Raw genomic sequence first — 26,186 nt, 5'->3', positions numbered from 1 at the left:
AGAGGTTGAAGAAGCAATTTGTGGATTTTTCTTCTCATTTATTCAATGAGTCTTTCTAACTTTCTCTCATCTTTATTGCTTACCTTTAATTCTTGTTTTTGTTTATTTGCTTGTTGATTTGAGTAGTTAATTAGACTAGTTGTTTGATTCTTGCTTTATTTCTTATTTACCTTGTTTTCTGTGCTTTTATTCATCATGTTAGCTTAGATTTTATTCTAAGGAAATGGATGAAGGTTATGTTGATGAATTGAATAATTGATTGTGATTAGTCTGCAATTGGTTCTTGATTATTATATGTGGATGATGCTTATATGCATTAGAATCTTTCTAGCTAATTGATTCTATGTTTTTAGTTGTGCTTTCAATCAATTATGCGGAAGTGAGTTGTTTGAGAGTCTAAATTCTTCCATACCTATGCTAGGCTAGTTGCACGAGAGTGAATTAGTTTAGTAGGATAATTAGCATGCTTAATTGCGCGAGAGTGAGTTGAGTGTGTTGATTGTTCCTAATTGAGGTCATTTTCATCTAATTGCAATGTTGTTGTTTAATGCATTAATATAATTGGATTCCACTTTCCCTAGTTTTAGATGTTTGCTCTAAGTAGTCTTTAGTCGAATCTCTTTCTATATTACGACCATCCTACTAGTTTAATTATCATAAATTGAATACACTTAGTCTTCGTGGTTCGACCCTATACTTGCCACTACTGCAATTGCAAAGTAGAGACATTAAATTAATACAATAAGATCATATCACAAAAGAATAACATTATACATTCGATAAAATTTAAACTCAAAGAATATCTATATCAATAAATAAACCCCAAACTATAACACACAAAGTACATAATATTTATACTAAACATATATTCAATAATTAAAGAGACACAAAATATCAATTGCGTAGTACATAAATTAGAAATATTCAAACAAAAAAATGCATAAATACGCCGAATTTCAGTACTTTCACAAAGAATACATGTAGATGAGTAGAAGCAACATGTTGATACGTGGCATTTGTCAGATGCTGTAACTAATCTCAGACTATACTGCGCCATAGACGCCATTAAAGCCTTAACGCATAGATCAATACGACAAACCATCACACATAAAACGACATTCAATTCACAATTTGCAAGGATAGCGGAAAAAAACGAAAATGAAAATAATCAAAAAATGAAATTGAATAAATAAAAATGTAATAAAAACTCACCCAGTGTTGGTGTAAGTTTAGGTATTATAAATTTCTAATTTGATTAGTGTTGTAGACCAACGACCTATTCTCTCTCGATCAAATTTTGGCGCTGTTGCCGAGGACTAAGGCGTTCTTTAATTTGTGTTGATTGGATTAGCTAGGTTTTTGTGTATAGCTTTGATTTTTGTTTGCTTTTCTTTGTTCTTTGTAAAAAAATGGCATGCTTATCTTTTCCTCAATTTGATGATGAACCCTTCTATGCTTACTTTGATAGATTATATGGTTTCCTTAATTTCCATGGGTGTTCTCTTAGTGATGCTTGTAGTATAGATTATTGGGGCATGAATGAGTATACTAGGGGAATGGTTGAGAATATGTATAATGGTAGATTCCATCTTTTGTCTATGCATGATGCTTGGAATTTCTTCACTTGGCTTGCTAGAGATTCTTATGATAGAGAATGTCATGTTTCTTGTTTTGATTCTCAATGTCAAGATTCTTTTAATTTTTGCATGAATTCTCTTGATGCGTCTAATATGCCTTGTGATGATCCAAATATGTATGTTGACCCCTTTCCCTCTTATGCTCATTGTGATAAGGTTTGTGCTAATTTTGATGATATGCAATTTAATTTTGATCATGAACCTCAACCCAATACCATTGATGCCCAAATTCTTTCCCAAATACAATATCTCACCCAACAAGTCCAAGAGCTTCAAGAGGAACAAAAATTGAGAGAAGTGAGACTTGCCCAAGTGATGAGTGCTAGGGTTGATGTAAATGGATTTGAGGCACCTCATTTGGAGTGTGAGAGTGTTTTTGAGGATGATATGGGCCAAGGGTGTAAAGGTGAGGGGATATTTTCTTGTGATGAGAGGATTTTTGAGGATTTTAATCCTTTTCATTCCCCTTTTAAGCTTGAGTTCCATCCTTCCCCTTATTCACCCCCTTTGAGAGCTACCCTTGGTGAGGATGTGAGTGAGCCATCTTCAATTTTGGATGAGGGATTTCATGAGGATGATGATGATGAATTTGAGCAATCAAGGGAGATTAAGAGTCCCTTGAGTGATGGTGGAGGAGTTGAAAATGAAGAGAATGTCAATTTTGAGGATTTCAACCCCTTCCCGATCTTAATGAGTCTACCTTGCATGTTTGTGACCCTTCTATCCATGAGTCTTTGGACTCATTTAAGGTAATGACTAGTATGTTCATTGAAGGTGTAACAAAACATTATAGCCTTTTGAGAGACTTCATTGGCAATGCTTCATGGGAAAGGGATGAGTTTGAGAGAAACCTTTATCCTTTCATGCATGGTTTAGAGACTCTAGGCTTTGAGGATATTGAGGGAGTTGTTGTGCATCGTTGTGATAGAGAGGATGATGAGGTTGTTTCTCTTGGAGAGTTTTTGTTTGAGGGAGATGTGAGTCATGAGTGTTCTTTTTAGGATTCTATGATTAATTTTCATGCCCTCATTGGTGATGTGAGGCTTTGTGAGGCCATTATTTCTCCTCCTCTTCCTCATGTCCCTTTTTCAAGGAAATTTGACCATATCTCTTACTATCCTATGTTCCTCCCTTCTTTTGTTGTAGAGCCTATTGAGGACCCTCTCTTCTTTGATGAGACTCTTTCTTCTCATCCTCTAATTATTGAGGAAATGGGTGATTGTGCCACCCAAAAAGATTTAGAGGAGGTTTTGCCTTTTTCTTCTTCTTCTTCTTCTTTTTCATTTTCTTCTTCTTCTTCTTCCTGATCTTCTTATTTTCTTGATTTTTCTTTTGGTTTTTCTTCTTTCTTTTGGCATCTTCCTCCTCACTTGTGTGCAATAATCTTGTTGCACGTCCTCCTACCGTCATTTGCCTACCGTTTATCTTACGAAATGTGTAGTAGTGCATTTGACAAGCTCTTGCGTTCATTGCAATATTATTTACTAGGGCGGTCTCGCTTGGACGTTAAACAAGCCTTTCTCGGGAAGTAACCCATGTTTTATTGCTTTCATTTTCTTTTCTTTTTAGTATAGATTTTCTCTCATGGAAATGTTTGTGTGCCCCTTGCTAGGTACATGACCTGATATATTCTTTTGCATTAGTTTGGATCAAGAATCAAGGAATTTTTACTCCTATTTTTGCTAACATATGGAAATCAAGATCCAATTATAGAGGAATTTGGTTTTGAAAGGTTTAATTGGGTCATTTGCGGGTATTTACACCCACCTATATCCGATAATATCTTTCCTAGCCCTTTCCGTAATGGTTGGTGACTTGTTGGACATGTGTTGGTTTGTTGGATTGATTTCTTTCTTTTCCCCTCCCTTGGACTCTTTGGTTTATGTTTGAGCATGTTGTCTCATTCAAGCTTGGGGGAAGGTATTTTATCATGTTTGGTGGGATGTTGATTCATTTATGCCATGCACTTGAGTATATGCATTTCCATGTCTTTTCTTTTATTTCAAAAAATCCAAAATGATTTTTGTTTACTTTCAAGGTAATTTTGGCAATTGTGTTTTGTTAGTTCTTGTTTCGGGACATTCTATTTTGGACTTGCATTCTTGAATGTTTTTCTTCCTAAGTGGTAAATGTGTGTATATTTTGAGAGTATCATTGGTTGACTCTAGGATACTATATGCTAAGGTAGTCGGTTTAAGAACTTTTGGGTTCCATGAAACCTTAGTTCATTGCTGGTGGTAAGATGGAGTTGCTCTCTATAGTGGATTTGAAACCCTTGGTTGGTAATTGATATATATCCCTTGTGAGCTTCATTTGTTCTAGCATTCATCACCTTGTTGAGCGGCAATTAAGGATCTTTAGCTATGCATGTCTTAATCCTTGTTTTGACCTCTAGTTCCCAAGATCGTGATCGAGCCAATTTAGAGGAGGAAAAGGGCACCTTTTCTCATTTTCTTTCTCTTCTTTTTGCTTTGTTACATATTTTGTTTTTATTTTGCATTTGCTCCTCTTGCTAACCCTTTGAGCCTATTCCCTTTCTTGATTATAAGCCACATTACAAGCCTTATGACCTTCGTTTCCCTAACCCTTAGTTTTGTGAAGCATTTTGGTTTGAGAGTTTGTTTTGTGTTGTGATTGTTTAAATGAAATTGAGAAAGCAATATGCTCTTTTGGACCAAGCAAGAAAGTAATTTGTATATTTTGTGTGTAATAATACAAATCCATTTAAGAAAAAGCCGTCTATAGTTAAAAAAGGCAAGGACACCAAAAAAAAAATTAAAAAAATAAAAAAATCATAAAAATTAGAAAAGAAACAAAAACCTCAAAAATATTTTAGTTGGTTTCGTTTTTCTTCCCTTGTTTAAGCATTGAGGACAATGCTCTGTTCAAGCTTGGGGGGAGCGTTATTTTGTTTTTGTACATATTGTGTGTTGGTGTTGAATAAGCTTGGGGGAGATGGCATTATTGGTATTTTTGTTTGATGTTTGGTGACTTCTTGAGTTTTTTTTTGAGGTTTGATCACCCCTTTGCTTCACTTAGGAAATATCACCAAATTTTTCAAATTTTTACCCCGCCTTGACCCCTAGCCTTACGTTACAACCAATAAAAGACCCTTAGACCCTTGAGGGTTGAGTCAACATCGATGGAGGGAGATAGTTTTCAAGCCTATAGATATAGCGTGCATGGCTAAGATGTCAGGATTACCTTCTCAAAGTTTTTCATTTTCTTTATCTTTTTTCGGTTCCTTCGAGGAATCATGAGAAGCTAGCTTAAGGGTTGATTTGAAGCTAGTGGAGAGAACGCGGACCGATTGGTTGGGACGAGGGTGAATTGAGTCCTCATTAGTTCTCTATGCTTAGCATATATTATGTTTCAATCAACCATTGACATCTTGAAACGTACATACATTTTTCTATTTAGAAAGGGTTGTATTCATTGGTGCTTGTTCTTATCTCTTGTCCAAACATGAACTCGTGTTTTCTTTCTCTTTTTACGTTTCTTTTTCTTTTCTTTTTATTGCCTTGCCTTGCCTTGGTTTTTGTCAAGAGTTGTGGGTTAAACTCTTAGGAAACCCTCACGAGAGCACACTCGTCCTCTAGGGCGATCTAGGGGTTTAAAGGGCTTGTCTTTAGTTGCTAAAATTGACCGTGATTCCTACGAAAGTGAGTTAGTGTACATTATTTTCTTCATAGGTGTGTTAGATTTGCTTGAATAATTCACTCTCCTCTTGTGTTTCGTGTTAATTTGCTCGAGGACGAGCAAAAGATTAGCTTGGGGGAGTTTGATAAGTGACTTTTATGTCACTTTTAGGGGTGAATTTAGAGTCGTTTTCCGGTTTAATTTCTAATAATTTTCCTTGTTTTGGTCTTTATTTCACTTATTTGCTTATTCTCGTCTTTTGTCTCTTAACTTGAGTATTTTAGTAGTTTTAAATAGTTTTTAGTTTAATTTCGTAATTTATTGTATATTTCTTACTTTATAATGTTTCTAGTCTAGGTTCTTGTTAATATTTATCTTCTCGCTTTTCTCCTTCTATTATTTTCTTTTAGTTTCTAGTTTGTTTTCTTTATTTTATTTAATTTTATTTGTTTTATTATTTCTTTTAGTTTTAGTATTTTATTTTACTTTATTTTATTTTATCTCCCGATTCTCCCATGTGTATTTTTGGTTATGTAGGATCGTGTTCGGAGGTCCAAGTATCGAGTCAAGCTGCTGTCCCTTACCCCTTGTTGCTGCCCATTAACCATCATCACACAATCACCTAAACCTACACCACACTAATTGCTCACCATCTCCCCTGCTACTCCCCTGCTCCATTTCCTTCCCTCCACTCACTGTACCACCATCACCCAACATCACAGCCTCAAGTTTACCACAAACCACCTCCAATCATCACCAGCAATCACCACCGCATTCCCACACTCAAAATCACCACAGCGCACCACCATTTTGCCAACATTCGCAGCGTGGCAGCCGCTGCTCCCAGCCACCAACCCATTCACGACCACCACGCACCAATCTCCACCTTCTACAGCCAGCAACAGCAACCAAAACCCCCTGTTCTCACCACTGTCAATAACAGCTGCGGCAACCTCCATAAAATTGACAGCAGCAACGCTGCCCAGCATCACTGCCACAACCAATCAACAATCCAAACCACTACGGGCGCGGCCTCTTTTAGCGCGGGCGCGTACAGGGGTCCTTCCACCCCTTGCAAATTTTCGGTAGATGGCTGGGAGATGCCTAGCCGCGGCCGCTCCTTCGTGGGTCTTGTATCTCTTAATATTCACGTGACTTGCTAGTGAATGGAGGTTCTTATTTAAATCGAACGGTCAAGATTTGAAGCTTGATGAAGACGATGATGATGAACGGTGATGATGGTGATTATGATAAATCAGAGCAGCCACAAAGATGGGGAATTCGGGTCTGATTCTTTTTTCGTGGGTTTTGCTTGTTTTTATTCCCCTTTTTAATTTCTTTTTCCTTTTTATTTTCCTTTTTTATTTTTAGTTTTGTTATTTAATTATTTTGGTTAGTTTTATTTCTTTTTATTTTAACTTGTAATATTTTCTCAAAAAAAAAAATTTTAACTTGTAATATAAATACCTTTGGGGGTCTAGTACTATTTTAACAATAATTCCTTCTAGATTAGATTAGTTTAGGCCTCTCTCTTAGGGTTAGATTAGGATTCTCTCTCTAGTTTAGGAGTAGTTTTAGAGAGAGAAAGTTTGAATGTTCATGGAGTTTTGAGAGGTTGAAGAAGCAATTTGTAGATTTTTCTTCTCATTTATTCAATGAGTCTTTCTAACTTTCTCTCATCTTTATTGCTTACCTTTAATTCTTGTTTTTGTTTATTTGCTTGTTGATTTGAGTAGTTAATTAGACTAGTTGTTTGATTCTTGCTTTATTTCTTATTTACCTTGTTTTCTGTGCTTTTGTTCATCATGTTAGCTTAGATTTTATTCTAGGAAAATGGATGAAAGTTATGTTGATGAATTGAATAATTGATTGTGATTAGTCTGCAATTGGTTCTTGATTATTGTGTGTGGATGATGCTTATATGCATTAGAATCTTTCTAGCTAATTGATTCTATGTTCTTAATTGTGCTTTCAATCAATTGTGCGGAAATGAGTTGTTTGAGAGTCTAAATTCTTCCATACCTATGCTAGGCTAGTTGCATGAGAGTGAATTAGTTTAGTAGGATAATTAGCATGCTTAATTGCGCGAGAGTGAGTTGAGTGTGTTGATTGTTCCTAATTGAGGTCATTTTCATCTAATTGCAATGTTGTTGTTTAATGCATTAATGTAATTGGATTCCACTTTCCCTAGTTTTAGATGTTTGCTCTAAGTAGTGTTTAGTCGAATCTCTTTCTATCTTACAACCATCCTACTAGTTTAATTATCATAAATTGAATACACTTAGTCTTCGTGGTTCAACCCTATACTTGCCACTAACTAGTTTTGTGTAAGTTTAAGTATTATAAATTTCTAATTTGATTAGGGTTGTAGACCAACGACCGATTCTCCCTCGATCAATAATTCACCTCGGTCATCTCCTTATCCCCCTTAATAACAGCAATTACATACCTCGCTACATCATGACCAATTATGTGCCAATGTTTCTGAAAAAAATTTGCGTTCATCCCGTCAGGCCCTGGGGCTTTGCTAGGATGCATTTGAAAAATAGCAGCTTTCACATCATCATGCTCAAAAGGCTTCATCAGCTCATGGTTCACCTCATCTCTAATCCGAACATCCATCCCCTCTAGAGCCCTCTCAATTGCTTCCGGAGACATCGAGGTGAATAATTCTGATAAATACTCCCTTGTGGTCTCCATTATACCCTCTTGATCACACACCCATTCACCATTCCCTTTACGGATTCCATTAATTGAGTTCTTCCTTTTCCTCCCCGAAGCCTTCATGTGGAAGTATTTAGTATTCTGATCACCCTCTTTCAAATCTGAAACTCTTGAGTGTTGCCTCGACATAGTCTCTTCCAGGCATAATAATCTGTCAATATCTGCACAAACATTTTTCCTTTCCTTACCATGTCAGCACACGGGTCCTTACCATCAAGATCGGCTAACTTGGCCCGAGCCTCCCTTATTTTCTTGGTTATGTTACCAAACTGACGAGCACTCCAAGATTGCAGTAACTCACTACATTTTTTAATTTCTACCAAAACATCGTCAGCATTCCACAACTCCATAGAAGCAGTCCACACTTCTTTCACAACGTTTTCACAATCTGGCGAGGATAGCCACATGTCTTCAAAGCGGAACAATTTCCTCTTATCTCTTGTACTCTCTGCTCTTGGGATATTTGTGATTTTTATTGGCACATGATCTGACTTGTCACTTGGCATATGAACAACCCTGATATGAGGCATCAATTCCATCCAACTCCAAGTCGCGACCCCCCTATCCACCCTCTCAAACAAAGCAAACTGATCACATTGTTTATTCCACCATGTGAATGGTTTACCACAAAAGCCCAAATCTTGTAAATTGCAATCATCAAGTGCTTCTCAAAATTATGCCATCTCACGTTGACTTCGTGGGGCACCACCATCTTTTTCGGCCTCGAACAAAATCTGATTGAAATCTCCAACAACAAGCCATGGAAGATCAGAATTATTATTCAAAAACTTTAGAAGCTCCCAGGATAAGTGCTTCTCTGAACTATCAACCCATCCATAAAAACATGTCAATCTCCAACTCTCATCACAAAAAATCCCCTTAACAAAACAATCAATATGGTGTAACAATGCAGACAAAACAAAAACATCAATGTTATCATTCAAAAAAAGAGCTAGACCTGCCAGCAGAGTCTACGAAATAACATTCAGAGTATCTCAATCTGTTTTTTATTACATTCATCTCCTGTACACTCCTCTTTGTTTCAATCAAAAATACAATATCAGAATTATTCGAATTTAGCAATTTTTTAAACCTACTAACTGCTAGTTGGTTGCCAACCCCACAAAACTTATAAAAGTTTGTTACATACAATTAAAATGTAATAATCTTTTAACCTATACTAAACCAAATTCTTTTATGACACTTGTCATTACCTTATTAAAAATTTTCTCGCCTTTTTCAGTTTTTTTTTTTTAGTAAACTATTAATACTTTATGATATTTTCTTTCCAATTTGACAATCATATTCCATATATACCCAAATGAAATATTTCTGAATATCTTTTATATACTTTATATTTTGTAATATTATTGTCAAAAATATTTAACAGCCGTGCATTGCACAGGATTTTAACCTAGTTAATCACTATGAGGAAACAATATGCGAAATTAATAAAAAAATTAATTTACACACAGGGCTAATAGTTGCAAACAACATATTACGAATCATGTGCAATATATGTACAATATATGTACAAAATAATTTAATTTAAAAATACGTACAATTTTGTATTTGTAGTTGATAAATTTTGAGTTATGAAATAAATTTGTAATGTTATGATTCGAGTGTATAAATTTAAGGTCTCAATAAAAATAAATTAAAATATTATTATTTTTAATTTAGTAGTAAAAGTACCTATGTTAGATTAAATTTTAATTAATTTTCATTTATTTGACCCAATTCAAAAAATTGTTGGATATATCAGTTGACATAATATTTTATCATACACATCTAATAACTCTTACAAAATTTATAGGGGTTAAACCCTATGAGCCCCAATAAAGATCCTTCCCTGATTACTTGTGCTATTTTGTAATTATACTGCTAGTCACATGGTTTAGATTGAAATTCCCCTACCTTGCTATCAAGGCACTAGCCTCCTCGACCTTGATTTTTTTACAATAACATGGACCAAAGATGGGAGAAAGTTGGTTGTGAGGTGGCTAGCAACGATTTCAATGTATATTGTTTGAGACTTATCATTATTAAAACACTTGATCATAATGTAGACTAATATATGACTAATAACTTCCTTCTTACTTTATATCATTATATACAGGTTGTGAATAAAAAAATATTATGATAAAATACAACAACCTTGGAATCTAATCAAGAAAATTGTTGCACAGCCTTATGGTCTTATGAAACTTGGAATGATTTTCAACACTATAAGGTAAGTGATTATTTTATTTAAATTTTATGATGTTTTTTCCTTCTTATAAAATTCTTTGATAATTATATCTTTTTTTTTAGTCCTTTGTTGACCCTCAATGAACTAACATCGGGTAGCCGATATGTACAAGTTTGCGGCACAATATAACAAGCAATTCAACATACTTATAAATGAATATTTTACGGAGATAGTTCAACCTCCGTACACAAACATTGTAGGAAGTATTGCACGCGCAATTCTTGTATCATGAAAAGATTCGTGTCATGAAACAGACGATGCATCAAAACCCGTACGTGTGTGGTCTGAAACTAAATGCAACCAAATCATGGACCTAAACTAAATTATATTATAGAATTGATCAAACATAAATAGTGCTTAATTAATGCACCACATCCATTTTAACCAATGTTGCTTGTCTATTTGATTAATAGATTTGTTTCAATTTAGGTTATAATATAGGTGCTTAATTAATGCACCACAACCAATGTGCCAAGGTTGTGGAAACGATAAGATGTTGCCACAAAAACCTTACAACATGACAAATCGTATTGACTATTATTGCATTTAAACTTACAGTGTTGGTACACGTTTACGTTGAATATCAACTTTCTATGGTGGCAAAGTCAGTGTGAGATATGTTTTGATATTGATCTTAGATAGAATAATTACAACTAGCTAACATGTTTTAATTAAATTAATTGTAAGATATGCAATCATCACTTAAGGACTTTGCAAGAAACATTTTTTTCTCCAATGGACTTATGGATCCATTCAGTCTTTTGGGTAAATTTAATACCAATTATAATCATATATGAAATACAAGTAGATTGATATGTATTCGATCTTTGTTAGTCCGACTCGTAATATTTTTTCTTGGAATAAACCAATATGGTGTTGGAAGACATCTCAGATACATTAGTGCGATAAATACATAACAAGGTGTGATTTGTTTTGAAAATACTCCCTCCGTTTTTTTTAAATGCATTACTTTGATTTTTGCACTATTCACATACCATGCTTGACTTAATATTTTCACCTCTATAAAATAAATAAATGTTATTATATAATATATCATTAGATTCGTCATAATGTCTAGTTTCAAAATATAATTTTGTTATAATATTTACTAATTAACAATTAAAGATATTGATGGTCAAAGTTACGTCTCGACAAATGTGTCGCTCAAACTGATGCAAATAAAAAAAATAGAGGGAGTAAAATTTTTAGAATAGCAGTTTATTCAATCTAGGCATTTATTTATTCTGTTTGCTCTGTTTTTTTGTCCAAAGGGTCTCACCGTTTGGATTATGATGGCTTAAAACCAGAAAATCCATAATGGTTAAAGAATCAAAGAGAAAAGGAGATCGATATAATGACTAGATGGATCAAAAGATCCACTACCTTAAGACAAATAGCCTAACATGGTTTTGTTCGGCTTGTTGTTAGTCTCTCTTTGTACCTTGTTTGTTTATTATGTTAGAAATAACTGTTAGCGAATGGTGGTTATGGTAGATATAGCTATATGATACAAGTAATTTAAAACTTACTCTCCCTTTAAGTTGTAAGAATAATTAAATTTTATGGGGAAATATCTTTACAATCAATTAATTACAAAAACGTTAACTCAAGATAATTTAAGGGAAAATTAAATCTAAAACGAAGCACAAATTAGAATAACATTTTTTTTAAGGATTATTAAACATGACTTAGATAATTATTCATCGTTTTTTTAACTAAACCATTGTGTGTTGGGCTTGAGTGATCTTCCAAGGAAAACCTATTTAAGTGCTATTAATTGATTGATGATGACGATTTTGGGTGTAGTTAGATGATATAAGATTTCTTGTCTCTAACTTGTTGTTGCTACATATTCTCTAAGCATTAAGATTTCTTACTAATTTGCAAATAATGGTGGATCTTACACTAAAAAGAATGAGGGGCCAAATTTTAAACGTTAATAACTTCTAATCAAAATTAGAGATATTTAACTTTTAACAAATTAAAAAACAATATTCTTACCGAAGTTGAGTTTAAAGCAATTAAGTTAATCGACCTTACTTAACTCATATAAAAGTTTGTTACATACAATTAAAATATAATAAGTAATCATTTTAAGGAAACAATATACGTATTTAATCAAAATTTTAAATGCAAACAACATAATACGAAACATGTGCAATATATGTACAAAATAAGTTAATTTATAAATACGTACCACTTTGGATTTGTAGTTGATAAATTTTGATTTATGAAATAAATTTGTAATGTTATGATTCGAGTGTAAAAATTTAAGGTCTCAAAAAAGTTAATCAAAATAAAAATGTTTTAAATTTAGTAGTAAAAGTATCTATATTAGTTTAAATTTTAATTAATTTTCATTTATTTGACCCGCTTGAAAAAATTGTTAGATATGTCAACTTGCATTATATTTTTATCGCGTTCATCTAATAACTCTTACAAAAATTGTAGGGGTCGGACCTATGAGCCCCAATGAAGATCCTCCCTTGTTTACTTGTGCTATTTCGTAAATATTGTGCTAGTCACATGGTTTAGACTGAAATTCCCTCACCTTGCTATCGAGGCACTAGCCTCCTCAGTCCCGATTTTTTACAATAACATGGACACAAGATGGGATAATGTTTATTGTGATGTGGTTAACAACGATTTCATGGTATATTATGGTTTGAGACTTATCATTATTAAAACACTTGATCAAAATGTATACTAATATATATTTGACTATAACTTCCTTCTTACTTTATGTCATTATATACTGGTTGTGAATAAAAAATGTTATGATATAATACAACAATCTTGGGATCTAATCAAGAAAATTGATGCAAAACCTTGTGGTCTTATGATACTTGGAATGATTTTCAACACTATAAGGTAAGTGATTAATTTATTTAAATAATATAATGCTTTTTCCTTCTTATAAAATTCTTTGATAATTATATCTTATTTTTATTTAGTCCTTTGTTAACCCTCAACGAACTAACATCGAGTCTAGCCGATATGTACAAGTTTGCGGCACAATATAAAGAGTAGTTCAGCACACTTATAAATGAATATTTTACGGAGATATTTCAACCTCCGGACACATTGTAGGAGGTATTGTATGTGCAATTCTTGTACCTTGAAGAGGTTCTTACCTTGAAACAGACAATGCATCAAAACTCGTACGTGTGTGTGGTCTGAAACCAAATGCAACCAATCATGGACCTAGCAGATAATTAAATTATATTTTAGAATTCTCAAACATAAATAGTACTTAATCAATGCACCACATCCGTTTAAACCAATGTTGCTTGTCTATTTGATTAATAGATTCCAAGGTTGTGGAAACGATACGATGTTTCACGAAAACTTTACAACATGACAAATCATATCGACTATTATTGCATTCAAACTTATAGTGTTGGTACACATTTACGTAGATATCAACTTTCTATGGCGGCAAATTAAGTTTGAGATCTGTTTTGATATTGACCTTAGATAGAATAATTACAACTAGCTCACATGTTTCAATTGAATTAATTGTAAGACATGCAATCATCACTTAAGGACTTTGCAAGTAACATTATTTTCTCAAATGGGCTTATGGATCCATTTAGTCCTTTCAGGCAAATATAATACCAATTATTATCATATATATATGAATTACAAGTAGATTTATATGTATTCGATCCTTGTTAGTCCGACTCATAATATTTTTGGGTGGAATAAACCAATATGGTGTTGGAAGACATCTCAGATACATTAATGGCAATAAATACAGAACAAGTGTGATTTGTTTTGAAAATAAAAATTTAAGAATAGGAGTTTATTCTATCTGGTCATTTATTTATTCTGTTTGTTCTGTTTTTTGTCCAAAGGGTCTCATTTGTTTGGATTATGATGGCACAAAATCAGAAGATCCATAATGGTTAAAGAATCAAAGAGAAAAGGAGATTGATATAATGGCTAGATGGATTCAAAAGATCCACTACCTTAAGACAAATAGTCTAACATGGTTTTGTTGGGCTTGTTATTAGTCTCTCTTGTACTTTGTTTGTTTATTTATCTTAGAAATAACTGTTAGCAAATGGTGGTTATGGTAGATATAGTTATTGATACAAGAAATTTAAAACTAACTCTTCCTTTAAGTTGTTTGAATTATTATACTTTACGGGGAAATATCTTTACAATCAATTAATTACCAAAACGTTAACTCAAGATAATTTAAGGAAAAATTAAATCTAAAACGAAGCACAAATTAGAATAATATTTTTTAAGGATTATAAAACATGACTTAATTAAACCATTGTTTGTTGGGCTTGAGTGATCTCTCAAGGCAAACCTATTTATAAGTGCTATTAATTGGTAATAACGTTGATTTTGTGCTCTATGTAGTTAGATGATATAAAATTTCTTGTCCCTAACTTGTTGCTGCTACAAATTTTTTAAGCTTTAAGATTTCTTACTTATTTGCAATTAATGGTTGTATGTACCCTTTCCCTTAAGTTGATTTGCAAAATTAACATGAATCACCTTATTGTAACATGGAGTCTATTTATGATGCCACTGATGATGGATTTATTGAGAACGGTAGTTCATTAGAGGAAGGTTATTTTGGCTGCTTATAGGGGTCACGATGAGAAAATGTTGTACATAAAGGTGCAGTGAAGAAGGAAGAATCATTGGTTGTAGAGTCTGTGAGTGAGAAATCATTAGTTTAAGATCTTTTGGTTGAATATTCTTTCACTAACAAGCTTAGCTCATGAATGAGGGTGAAGCTGTATGTAAAATTATTGATGTTGAGCCTATTCTACCATCTCCTATGTTCCATTTTCTTAGAGACTTGATCTTATTCCTTCATCCTCTATGTTAAATCCTCGTTACTTCAACTGGATCAATTAATTAATCATCAAAACAATAAATTGTGGGTTTACCAATTTGGTGACAACTGTTTTTTTAAACCTTTTTTCTTTTATATTCTTTATTTGATTTTGTTGTAATTATATATTTTGTGATTAAGTAATTTCTTTCTAGGGTTTGTTTGGGAATCGAGGGATATACTATGAATGGCAAAGGTTGGTTTGATGAGTCTTTGATTTCAAATTGATAGGTTTTTATGATATTGCAACCTGAGTAATTGTTTGGTTAAGCCTTACTGCTTACCTACAATTAATAAACTTGATCATGGTAACAATTATATTGCATAACTTATAAGACATGAGGTTTTGGCCTAATGGTTAAGATTGAGGGTCTGCATATAATATTTGATTGAGAGCTTTAAAACACTCTCATAGTCCCATGGGCTTAGCAATTGCTCTAGAAAAATAACTGATAATTGTTGAAGATATTTTGATTGATCTTGAACTATAAACATGGTGATTTGATATCCTTGGGTTATAATAGAAAATTTCAAGAAATAAATTATTGATTTATTTGACAAGGTGTTATTAAAGACGTAGAGGGAAAGTTTAGGGGGTCACACAAACATGGTTTACAAAGAAGTAGAGGGAAAGTTTAGGGGGTCACACAAATGCAGAATACATGAAAGAAGAAATAAATTGTAAATGCAGAATACATGAAAGAAGAAATAAACACAACTTAAAACGCAACTCAGAGAATTCAAGCATATGTTACTGAAGAATATCATTCTTTTATAAATTCATCTCTCCAAATACAATTTTGAAGTTGGAAATAAATCTGATGATGGCTTTTACCACTGTCTTCAAGACCACTTTTATTCTCCTCCTCGCCTGCACTTTGTGGATATCTTCTTATGCAGATTGTGGAGAAGTAGAACCACCAACTTATGAGTATGACCCGCACATAATGGAGAAGAGGTACAGGAATTGGATGCAATCTCATGGAAAGCAATATAAGGACAAAAATGAATGGGAGCTTCGCTTTGGAATTTATCAATCCAATCTTCAGTTTGTTGAATATATAAACTCTCAGAACCTCACCTTCAAGCTCACTGATAACAGCTTCGCAGATATGACAAATGAAGAGTTCAATTCCCTTTTCACAGGTCGATTGACAAACATAACACCAGAAAGGGATTCAGCCCCAATCAATAAAACTGACCGCCTTAGTTTGCCAACAGAGATTGACTGGAGAGACAAGCATGCAGTTACTCATGTCAAGGACCAGGGCGCATGTGGTATCCTCTCAACTTGTTCCCTCTTGAAAGTGTGCTAAAATTGTTCTTCCTTCAAAATATTAAAAAAATGTATATATTTTTTCACTTCCATACCTCAAACACAACTCGAGAAAAAAAGATGGAATATTTTTATCAGCAACTATTTTTCCATGGTTGGAAGCTCCATGGAAAAGCAATTAAAAGAAAATCAGTTAGAGAAGTATAAACTATAGAGTTACAAGTGAAATTGGGATACAAATTTTTCTTATATAAAATTATAAGTGAACAAGGAGCACATTTTTGCAAGTAAAAAACAAAATAAAAAGGGAACTTTTGTTATTTAATGCCATTTGTCTGCTACAAAACATGTACTATATTGATCATAACATAACTTTGGCTTTCACAGGAAGCTGCTGGGCTTTTTCTGCAATTGCAGCAGTCGAAGGACTCCACAAAATAAAAACCGGGAAGTTGGTTTCATTGTCGGAGCAAGAACTAGTAGATTGTGACCGTGGAGAAAATTTAGGCTGCAGAGGAGGGTTCATGGAAGCAGCCTTTGATTATATAAAGAGAAATGGTGGTGTAGCCACTGAAACAGAGTACCCTTACACAGGAAGGGATGGCAGATGTAATGAACAAAAAGAAAAGCATCATGCTGTAAAAATAGAAGGTTATAGGACAGTACCTGTAGATGATGAAGAGACCCTGCAAGCCATAGTTGCCAATCAGCCTGTATCTGTTGCTATTGACGCTGGTGGCTATGAATTTCAGCTCTATGACAGTGGTATATTTGACGGCTTCTGTGGGACAAGTCTTAATCATGGCGTAACTGCTGTTGGATATGGAGAAGAAAAGGGCAACAAGTACTGGATAGTGAAGAATTCATGGGGTACTCATTGGGGGGAACAAGGATACATAAGGATGAAACGTGGTTCATCAAGAAAATCAGGTCTGTGCGGCATAGCAATGCAAGCCAGTTATCCAATTTAATCTCTTTGATATGTTTCAGAAGTAGACATTTTATTGCATTAACCAATTAAATGTAAGTTAAATATCCTTTATCATACTATCATAAAAGTTGAAACGTTGGTATAGGACCTTACCACTTACCAGAAAGTTTAAAAGATGGTATACTATTACTAGCACATGTCCTACAACATATACAGATTGAAACTTCAACTATCCCTTATTTTAGCTAGCTACAACATTTGTTCTGTAAAATACTTGCAATTATCTATCAGGAAGAGGAAAAACATTGCAAACAAGGCATATAAAGCAATTTAAGTACTTGTTTGACTGCAGAAAAATGATTCAATGCTGTTCACGGCAAGCTTTTGGTATATAATACACCAGACCATTAACTGTATTAATAACATTGCTCAATATCAGCCAATACAAACAGTCTGGTCACAAAAATCATCCAATATATACATTAGTACATGGTTGGAATCAACTAGCATGACATACGAATTACTCATAGCCTATAATACTTTCTGGACCAATGAAGCAGATATCAACAGTGTTGTGTTAATGGACCTTTGAGATCTACAGTTGAAAACTCCATCAAATATTAAAGCACATTATAGGCAGTTTTCTGATATAGAGGCATGAAAATTCATAACATTATTAATGTGTTTTTACGTGGGAACACGCAAAGATGTGCAATTCGAAAAACAGTGCAAATACTCCGTAATTTCTTAAGAATTGAAATCACGGAAGGTAGGGCATATTGACAAGAAAAACATAATGAGGTTTGTTTTCAGAGGTTGTAGCTAGCAGAGGAATCACTTAATAGCAAAGAGATGAGATAAGATATGATACATTTAATCAGAAAACTAATGCAGCAATTTTTCTCACCAAAATATAAATTTAATCTTTAGAAAGAAGCACTCAGTATAAAAGAATATTCCAATATCGCCAGAAAAATTCCTTGTATATAATTTTGTCCTCTATGCAGCAAGACTGCAAGACAAATTGAGAAGACATCTCAAGTTATAATTGCAAACTCTTTGAACATGAAGTACTCTGGTATAAGTATTAAGTAGGTAACTACAAGTTGATGATGGCTTTGCTTCCATTCAAATAATTTACTTTGCATGAAGTATGCATACAGTACAGAGCACCTGAACAAAATTGATGCAGCGCGGACTATTCTTCATTACCCATCGTAGCCCTTTCTTCACTTTCATCAGATAAAGCTATGAGTTCAATTCTGCAAATCTGTGCCTAACTGCACAAGCAAGCTTCCACTCATCAACTCCAGCCAATCCTTCAACCACCTTTTGCCTGATCTTAATGTATGGTATGTAACCTTTCTCAGTCATCAGCATTGCCATCTTTCCTGCTAAAATGAACTCATTACACTCCAAGCAACCCTCAAGAAGAAGCTCGAAGCTCTCAAACCCAACATGGAACCCCTTCTTTACTAGGAACTCAATCACCTCAGCCGCTCTCCATATCTCCTTGTTAGCACATAACGCATCCACTAACCGTACCAATATTCCTTGCCTTGGTGATAAGTTTAATTTTCCTACCATTTCCTTCATTAATGCTAGTGCCTTGTCCGTCTTCCGGATTCCACATAATGCACCTATAATAGTACAGTAACTCTCAGCATCAGGAATACATGCTACCTCAACCATTCCCCTAAGCACCTCTATAGCCTCTTCCAACTGATCAACAGCACAAAGAGACTTAATGATGAAGTTACAAGTTCCACAATCGGGGCGATACCCAATTGATTTCATAGCTAGAAAAATGCTGGGCACTGACTCGAATTGCTGCTGGTGATACATCCAAGCAGAAGACAGAGAAAGGTAAGTCTGAGGTACAGGGGTACACCCGGAACGAATCGTACGTTGGAGGGTCGCTAGAGCAAGCGGAAAAGGGTGAGAGCTCTGAAGGGTATAACTTAACAGATAGTGATATGTTGTTTTAAGGCAGGAATGAGGTTTAAAAGATATGAAAGACTGTAACATTTCATCAACTACTTGGGTTCTATGAATCAATGTGAATGAGGAAAGAAATGAAAAGGGGTTTTGTTTCTTGCAGGATTCTTCTGAGGTTTTCAAGATTTCAGGGATTAGTTCGTATGTTTTGTTTGAAATTGCTATTTTTATTGATTCTTCAACTGGTTTATGGGAAATTCCTGAATATAAGGATGAAAATCTGAGGAAAAGGCCACAAAATTGTTGATGAATTCTGGATGATAAGAGATCCATATTCCTAATATAAACTAATTAATTAACAAGAAGATTAAAAGGCTGAATGTTATTGATAGTAAATCAAACTCAAAAATGACAAATTTTGGTAGTTTGGTCGTTTAGACATATCGTCGAACACCTTGTAGGCAAGATTGATTAAGGATGTTTAGGAACATATAAAGCAGATCCCACACCTGATATGCAAGCACGATGATCAAATGTTTTGAAGCATATAAAAAAGATCACCTACAAAACAAAGGAAAATTAGAAGAAGCATTAAATTACAATGCAAAAATCACTGTTCGAAATTATTTAAGTGTTTATTTATTCTTCGAATTTAGAACACAAAATCACAGCCAATAAAAATAAATTTTAAAATACGATTTTCAAAATGTGGGATTATTAGCAGTAAGACAGGAGAGCAGAATAAGATCAGTAAGAAAATAAACAGAAACAAAGGGTAATAACGACATTTACCTTTTATGGAAGTATTTGTTCTGGACTTCTGGTATTATAGGAGAATTCTGATTTCTGAACTTTGTCTCTTCTCATTAATTCATATGTCTAATTCTAAATTCTAGCAATAACCTCTTTCAAAAAATAAAATATTTTTGTTTTAATACTAAGGATTTCAAAGTAGAGAGATTTAGGATATTAATCTCTGTTTTGTCCTATTTCATTATGAACAAGAATTGATAGAGCCTAAGAGCCTATTCTGATTTACTAAATTAAGCTGAGCTGAATTGAATTAAAATGAACTAAACTTATTAGAGATGAACTAAACTAAATTGAACATTTTATGAGAGAAGTAGAAGGAAATTAAGAACTGAACTGAACTTATTGGAGCTGAACTGAACTGAACTGGAAATAAGCTGAATAAAACAGGCCCTAAATGATCAATAATTGCATTAAATTTTTTAATAATGCATATCAAACAATGATACGTCAAATCGAGCATGAGGTACCTAGACGGTATCACGGTACTAACTTAATCCAGTCATTTATGTATTTAATGTGTATTATGTGTATGTCCTTGTACAAATTTTATGGGGTGAAAACTGTCTCCTGATTACATTTTCCATTATTTCTTCTGCAACATACTTCCATATAACCAATAGACCAGTATAGAAGTATGTTCCATCTTGTAAAAAAAAATATACATCACACAACTCTCTTCATTTGTTATACTACGTACATATTATTGTCTGAATATTTGTCCCAAATACATAAAAATGCAAGCATTAAGAACAACTATGTCTATGATTAGCAAACCAACAATAGTTAAAGATTACAGAAAATACAGAAAACAGAAAATATCACACAACTCTCTCTTTCTTTGTTATGTATACTGTCTGAATATTTGTCCCAAATACATAAAAATTGCAAGCTTAACCTATGAAATGCCTTTATAAAAGAAAAGGTACAGCGTATTAGCTAATAAAATCATGGTTAGCAGCACATGCAGAGCAGAACAATATCCTGCAAGCTTACATGCTAAATATACTACAGAGGTCTTCAAGCTGTATGTCACGTCTTTGTTTAACCATGCATTACACTGAGTTGGATTTGTCATCCTCAGTATCAAGCTTAGCTTTTTCTGAAGGAAAGTAATCTCTTGCCATGTTTCAAGTTCATGTACAAATACCAAAACTGTGTTCAACTAAAAGCTACCGATATCATGAATTGGTACGAGTATAGAGTATGATGACAGATCCACACAGAGACTGCATAAGCACTTGATTGGGTAGTACTTTTGACCACAAACCTAGCAAGGCAATGCCTGATCATACATGAGATCGTCGTTTTGTAGATTTAGAACGACGATAGTAGAGCCAAAGGGCCCAGAAAACAAGGATGATTAATTGCAGGAGTGCCAACACCTTCAAATCTGCATCAATCAAATCAATAAAAAAAATGACAAACCAAGGAGAAAACTAAATCATAGAGTGCAAATAACAGGGCCTTTCTTGATTAGTAAAACCTTTTAGATTCTGAATCATGTCCAATCCGCCATGAGGTGTGCTTTCATTTCCCAATACAGCATTTGAAGTCTGGTGTAATTCAGTCTTGTATACAATACTGCCTCCCATAATACATGTATTGGGGCAATGAATGACACCATCATATTCATCACTCCCATCACAGCAATCTGCATAAGAAAAACTAAAAGTTAAAAGTGCCTAAAGATGGATAAAATATGTAATATGATACAGCTAGTACAGGCTAAAGAGTTCCAAACTGAATACGTGTGAATAAGTACGCCAATGCAAATGGATAGGATTTACACTACATTAATATTTGCCCTTTTTCTTACCACAAATATGGTCATTGACACGAGATGAAAACAGGAAGTGTGGCTGACTTCCAAGATTCCTACAATAGAACTTACCCCCAGGACATGCTGATGTACCTACAGAGAAATGGGGAAAAAAAAAGGAATGATGAAATTAAAAGTTATAGGAGGTAAATAGAGATGTAGAAATGGTATTTACAGCTATACAATGATATGCAGACTATGCATTCCTGCTCAACCCCCTTCAATCTCAGGAGGTTGAGGGGTGGAGGTTATTTCCATATGTGAAACCTCAGGAGGAACTAGAAGTTTATAACTTCATATAGCATAGGGAAGGCAGGGTGTTGAATGCGGTACAATTATCAAGCCTTTTGAAATGGAACTCATATAGTACAAGAAGCAAAGGTTATTGCTACAGTTTCTTCACAGTGAGTAAATGAAATAATTATACCAAAAAATTGTGATTATTCAGAAACACCCTGCAAAGGTTCCACCTTGAATGATTGGACAAACATTCTGCTCAAAATCAGAGTTAAAATGTAAGGATAGAACAATAAAGAGAAAATTACAGTAAGCAATATGACGCATTAATATATTCGGGGTGTGTAAACCAACACAGACTAACCACTCATTCGAGAGGAATGACACTCCCTCAATAAAGTTCAATTAATACATTTAAGAATCTCTCTTTACAACTTGCCTATTCATCATAATGATGCCTATCACAATACTGTATGCTGTAATCCTTATCTAATCTACAAAATACGCCTGTAACAAAAGCAGAGTATTTTCACTTTGTGATTATAAAGCTCCTCAATTCCTTCTGGTAATGTGTGTATGATGTGTGTGTGTGTGTGGGGGGGGGGGGGGGGGGGGGGGTGGGGGGGGGGGGGGGGGCATGTTACCTTATGTTATGTGCAATAACTGAATTATCCAATTAATTACAGGCAATGGCATAACTCTTGAGAGTGGAAGAAGCAATATATATATATATATATAAAAACCAATTAAGATCTTAAAAGTAAAGACTACTACAAAACAATTAGGATAGATTGTCATTCTGTTTTTAGGAAGTTAGAAATCTAGCATTGATCGACAATTAATATTTAAATTTGATTATTGAAATTATATTGAAATTGGCAATATCAGGATACTCCAGATGATTGAAGATTAATGAAGTTTAAGTATCTCAAGGAAAATATTAAACTAAAAACTAATTAAATCATAATTACAGCCCAAGAAAGTAAGCAACTATCTTCACTGCACCTTCAACCATATAAAAGTGTACAACTATCATTGGAAAAAACTCGTGCAAGAGCACATCCTGAAACAACAAAGGATTGCAGTCCAGCACCCTGTGATGAACGTCCAACTGTAAAGAGTTAAAAAATAGCATAAATGACTACACCCAAACCGCCAGAGATCGACAGCAAAAGACAGACCCTGTGCTACAATTCCAAAGAACTAAGCAACTAACAACCACCACCCTAATACATACTTCCTCTATTCCAAATTAGTCAACACATTTGTTTTATCAGTTTGTCGATGCATAAATTCAACAATTATAATTTCTTAGATATATATGAATCAATAAGCAAAATTTAGAAAAGTTTATATTTTGAAAATACACATTGAGAGATATCTATAAGATCATGATTATTTTTCTTATCTATAAATCACAAAAACTACGGAGTAGATGAAGTAGAGTCTAAGAATAGTCAAAAGTCAAAACTTGTCAAATAATTTGGATCAGAGGAAGTACATTCCTTAGTAAACGTTATAATAGATTTAATGAAAAGCAGACTGCTATAGCTAGGGCTGAGCAAAACTATCTGAAAATCCGAAAATCCGATCCGCATCCGATCCGAAAATTTAGGATAACCGATCCGAAAACATTTTCGGATCGGATATCCGATCCGGAAATTTCGGATATCGGATACCAAAATTTTGAATTTCGGATATCCGATATCCGAAAAAAGTCGGATATCGGATCGGATATCTGATTTGATATCCGAAAAATACTCAAAACAACAAACCTTAAAAAGGCCCATACCCCAAAGGCCCAAACCTACCAACCCTCAAAACCCTTGAATCCCCCCGTCCCTCTCTCTCTCTCTCCTCTCCTCTCATTCTGTACTTCATCCTCACCACCACTCTCTTCTTTTTCATCATCCTCTTAGATCTCACTCATCTCAACAAGGAATCAAGAACTACAACCCCACCAGGCCACCACTCCTCTCTATCTCTTCTGATCTTCTCTTTCATCTTCTCCTCCTCCTTCGATCTTAGCAACCACCAGCTTCCCATTTCTCCTTCGATCTGATCCTCACGGCTGCTTTACTACCGACCCACGCAACACCCTCCTTCAACCATCTTCAACAATCGCAATAACAGCCGCGACCGTTCGGGTCATTGCTCCCTCGAGCTTCCAACCCACAACGACGACGCCTCTTCTCAAATTAATTTCAATGTAATTCTTTGTTTTGTATTTAGATTTGTGTAAAAAAAAATTTGTTTTGTGATTGGTTTGTGTTTAATTTCTTTGTTTTGTAATTTGTAAAAATTATTTGTTTTATTTTTAGAATTTCTAGTTTATTTGATTTTTTCTTGTTGTTCTAGTTGTTCAAGTAGTTGCAGTGAATTTTTTTTTTAAGAACAGTTGCAATGAATTTTTTTTTAGAGAATTGATGCAGAATCAATTTAATTCACCTTTTTAAAAAAAATACCATTAAATTTTTATTTATATAATGCGAGTATAATATTGTTAAATGGGTCGGATTCACGCTAACGGCCTAACGTTTACCTCAACAAAATAAATAAATGGGTCGGATATAGGATATCCGAGATATTCGATCCGAAATTTTCGGATATCCGGATATTGGATATCCGAAAATTTTCGGATCGGATACGGATATCCGATCCGAAATCTAGATTCGGATCGGATATCCGATCCGTGCTCACCCCTAGCAATAGCCCAGCTATTCAGGAGCTACACCAGCATTAACTCTTAACTCTTCAAAATACATGCCAAAACAAAATCGAGTCATTTTGTTTCAAATCACAACTTTGCTATACATATTCAAAAACCCTTCAACACTTGCTGATAATTTCAAAGCTCGAGCAATTGCTCCACTTCTTAGGGAAAGTCTTAACGAACAATTCCTCAAAAATGTAAATAAATAGCACTCCAATTGCTTCCTACACTCCCCCCAAAGCATGTCCGTTTTCACACTTTCGAAATCCATCACTAATCTACTAATCAGTCGACAAGCAACAATAACCAACAGAATACTCTTATTGAAAAAATGACAATACACAATTCATTTAACCCAAAATATAAAACAAAATACCCTTGAAATAAAAACATAAATGGCAATCTGATCACCACAATAGAAGTATACCCAAAACATGCGAATTGGTATGTGCAACTATTACATTAGAATTAGGTAGCCCATTGCATTCTCATACCCATTTTCGTACCGCAAAAGAAAAAAATTACACCTAAACAAAAAAAGACCACAACAATAAAGTCAATAATACTGTCATCAACACAAAACAATCACATAAACTATAGTTGTTGCCACCAAACTTAAGACTACATAAAGGGTTTAAGAAGGAATACCGGGCTCATCGGTGCCGTCAACGCAGTCGCAAAAGTCGTCGTTAAGACGATCTTTGGTGAATGAACTCGAACCGTCTTTGCAGTTAATAACATCTATATCGAAGTAATTGATGTCTGCAATTTTCAAAGGAATGACTTGAAATTATGTATGACATTTCAAATTAGTAAGAAGGGTATGTGTGATTTTGTGGGTTTTGACAGAGAAAGTACGAAGGGGATGAATTCCGCGAAGAACAACAGATGAAGTAGAAGGTACGAAGAAGAAGAAACAACAGCAGCAGAAGCAAAGGAAGTGAAGAAATGGTGTCTTTGTTGTCTCCATTTCTGAGTATGAATTTAGAATTTTTGTGTTATAAATATGGATGTTATTGAAAAAGTTGAATTGAGAAATGAACATTTTATTGGTGTTTTAGGATCTATTAACAAGAATTATCTCAATTTATTGTTAAAATAAAACTAAGGGCATGACTTCAAAAAAGACTAAAAGTCTGAGCAGCATAACTATAGTTTTAAGATTTTTAATTTAAAATTAATATGATAAAATTTATAGAATAAAATTTTTTTAAAAAAAAATAGTCAAGCTTAATAAGATACTCATGGAATTGAAAATGACAAAATTATATATAAGTAATAAAGTATATACGTAGTATATAAAATAGAAAAGAGAAATCGAAAATAAACTAAACCTTTTGTTAATTTTAA

The 26,186-nt window shown here is 34.0% G+C and overlaps 3 protein-coding genes and 1 pseudogene across 4 annotated transcripts; 1 reads left to right on the top strand and 3 right to left on the bottom strand.

The window, feature by feature from the left end:
* Positions 1 to 5,992: 5,992 nt before the first annotated feature.
* On the bottom strand, positions 5,993 to 8,539 carry LOC145588786 (uncharacterized). Its single transcript, XM_081645391.1, has 3 exons — positions 8,212 to 8,539; positions 7,726 to 8,161; positions 5,993 to 6,254 (listed from the first exon to the last, which is right to left on the bottom strand). Exons 1-3 carry the CDS (start codon positions 8,537 to 8,539, stop codon positions 5,993 to 5,995), a joined length of 1,026 nt encoding a protein of 341 aa, XP_081501517.1.
* Positions 8,540 to 15,933: 7,394 nt separating this feature from the next.
* LOC145587744 (cysteine proteinase COT44-like) lies at positions 15,934 to 17,356 on the top strand. Its single transcript, XM_081644434.1, has 2 exons — positions 15,934 to 16,387; positions 16,773 to 17,356. The coding sequence occupies exons 1-2, from the start codon at positions 15,934 to 15,936 to the stop codon at positions 17,354 to 17,356; spliced, it is 1,038 nt and encodes a 345-aa protein (XP_081500560.1).
* Positions 17,357 to 18,395: 1,039 nt separating this feature from the next.
* On the bottom strand, positions 18,396 to 19,804 carry LOC145587743 (pentatricopeptide repeat-containing protein At1g06270 pseudogene; annotated as a pseudogene).
* A 1,079-nt stretch (positions 19,805 to 20,883) lies between these two features.
* LOC145587742 (uncharacterized) lies at positions 20,884 to 25,915 on the bottom strand. Of its 2 annotated transcripts, none has more exons than XM_081644432.1 (5): positions 25,695 to 25,915; positions 25,485 to 25,598; positions 21,884 to 21,979; positions 21,551 to 21,718; positions 20,884 to 21,457 (listed from the first exon to the last, which is right to left on the bottom strand). In XM_081644432.1, the coding sequence occupies exons 1-5, from the start codon at positions 25,879 to 25,881 to the stop codon at positions 21,354 to 21,356; spliced, it is 669 nt and encodes a 222-aa protein (XP_081500558.1). In that variant the 5' UTR covers positions 25,882 to 25,915; the 3' UTR covers positions 20,884 to 21,353. The 2 variants fall into 2 exon arrangements, with proteins under 2 accessions (XP_081500558.1, XP_081500559.1); XM_081644433.1 differs by having other exon boundaries at positions 21,959 to 21,979.
* Positions 25,916 to 26,186: the final 271 nt, after the last annotated feature.

Source organism: Chenopodium album, chromosome 17 (genome assembly GCF_948465745.1).
Source record: "Chenopodium album chromosome 17, dcCheAlbu1.1, whole genome shotgun sequence".
NCBI lineage: Eukaryota > Viridiplantae > Streptophyta > Magnoliopsida > Caryophyllales > Amaranthaceae > Chenopodium > Chenopodium album.
Note: the sequence above shows the minus strand (reverse complement) of the source record. Positions and strands in the feature narration are given on the sequence as shown.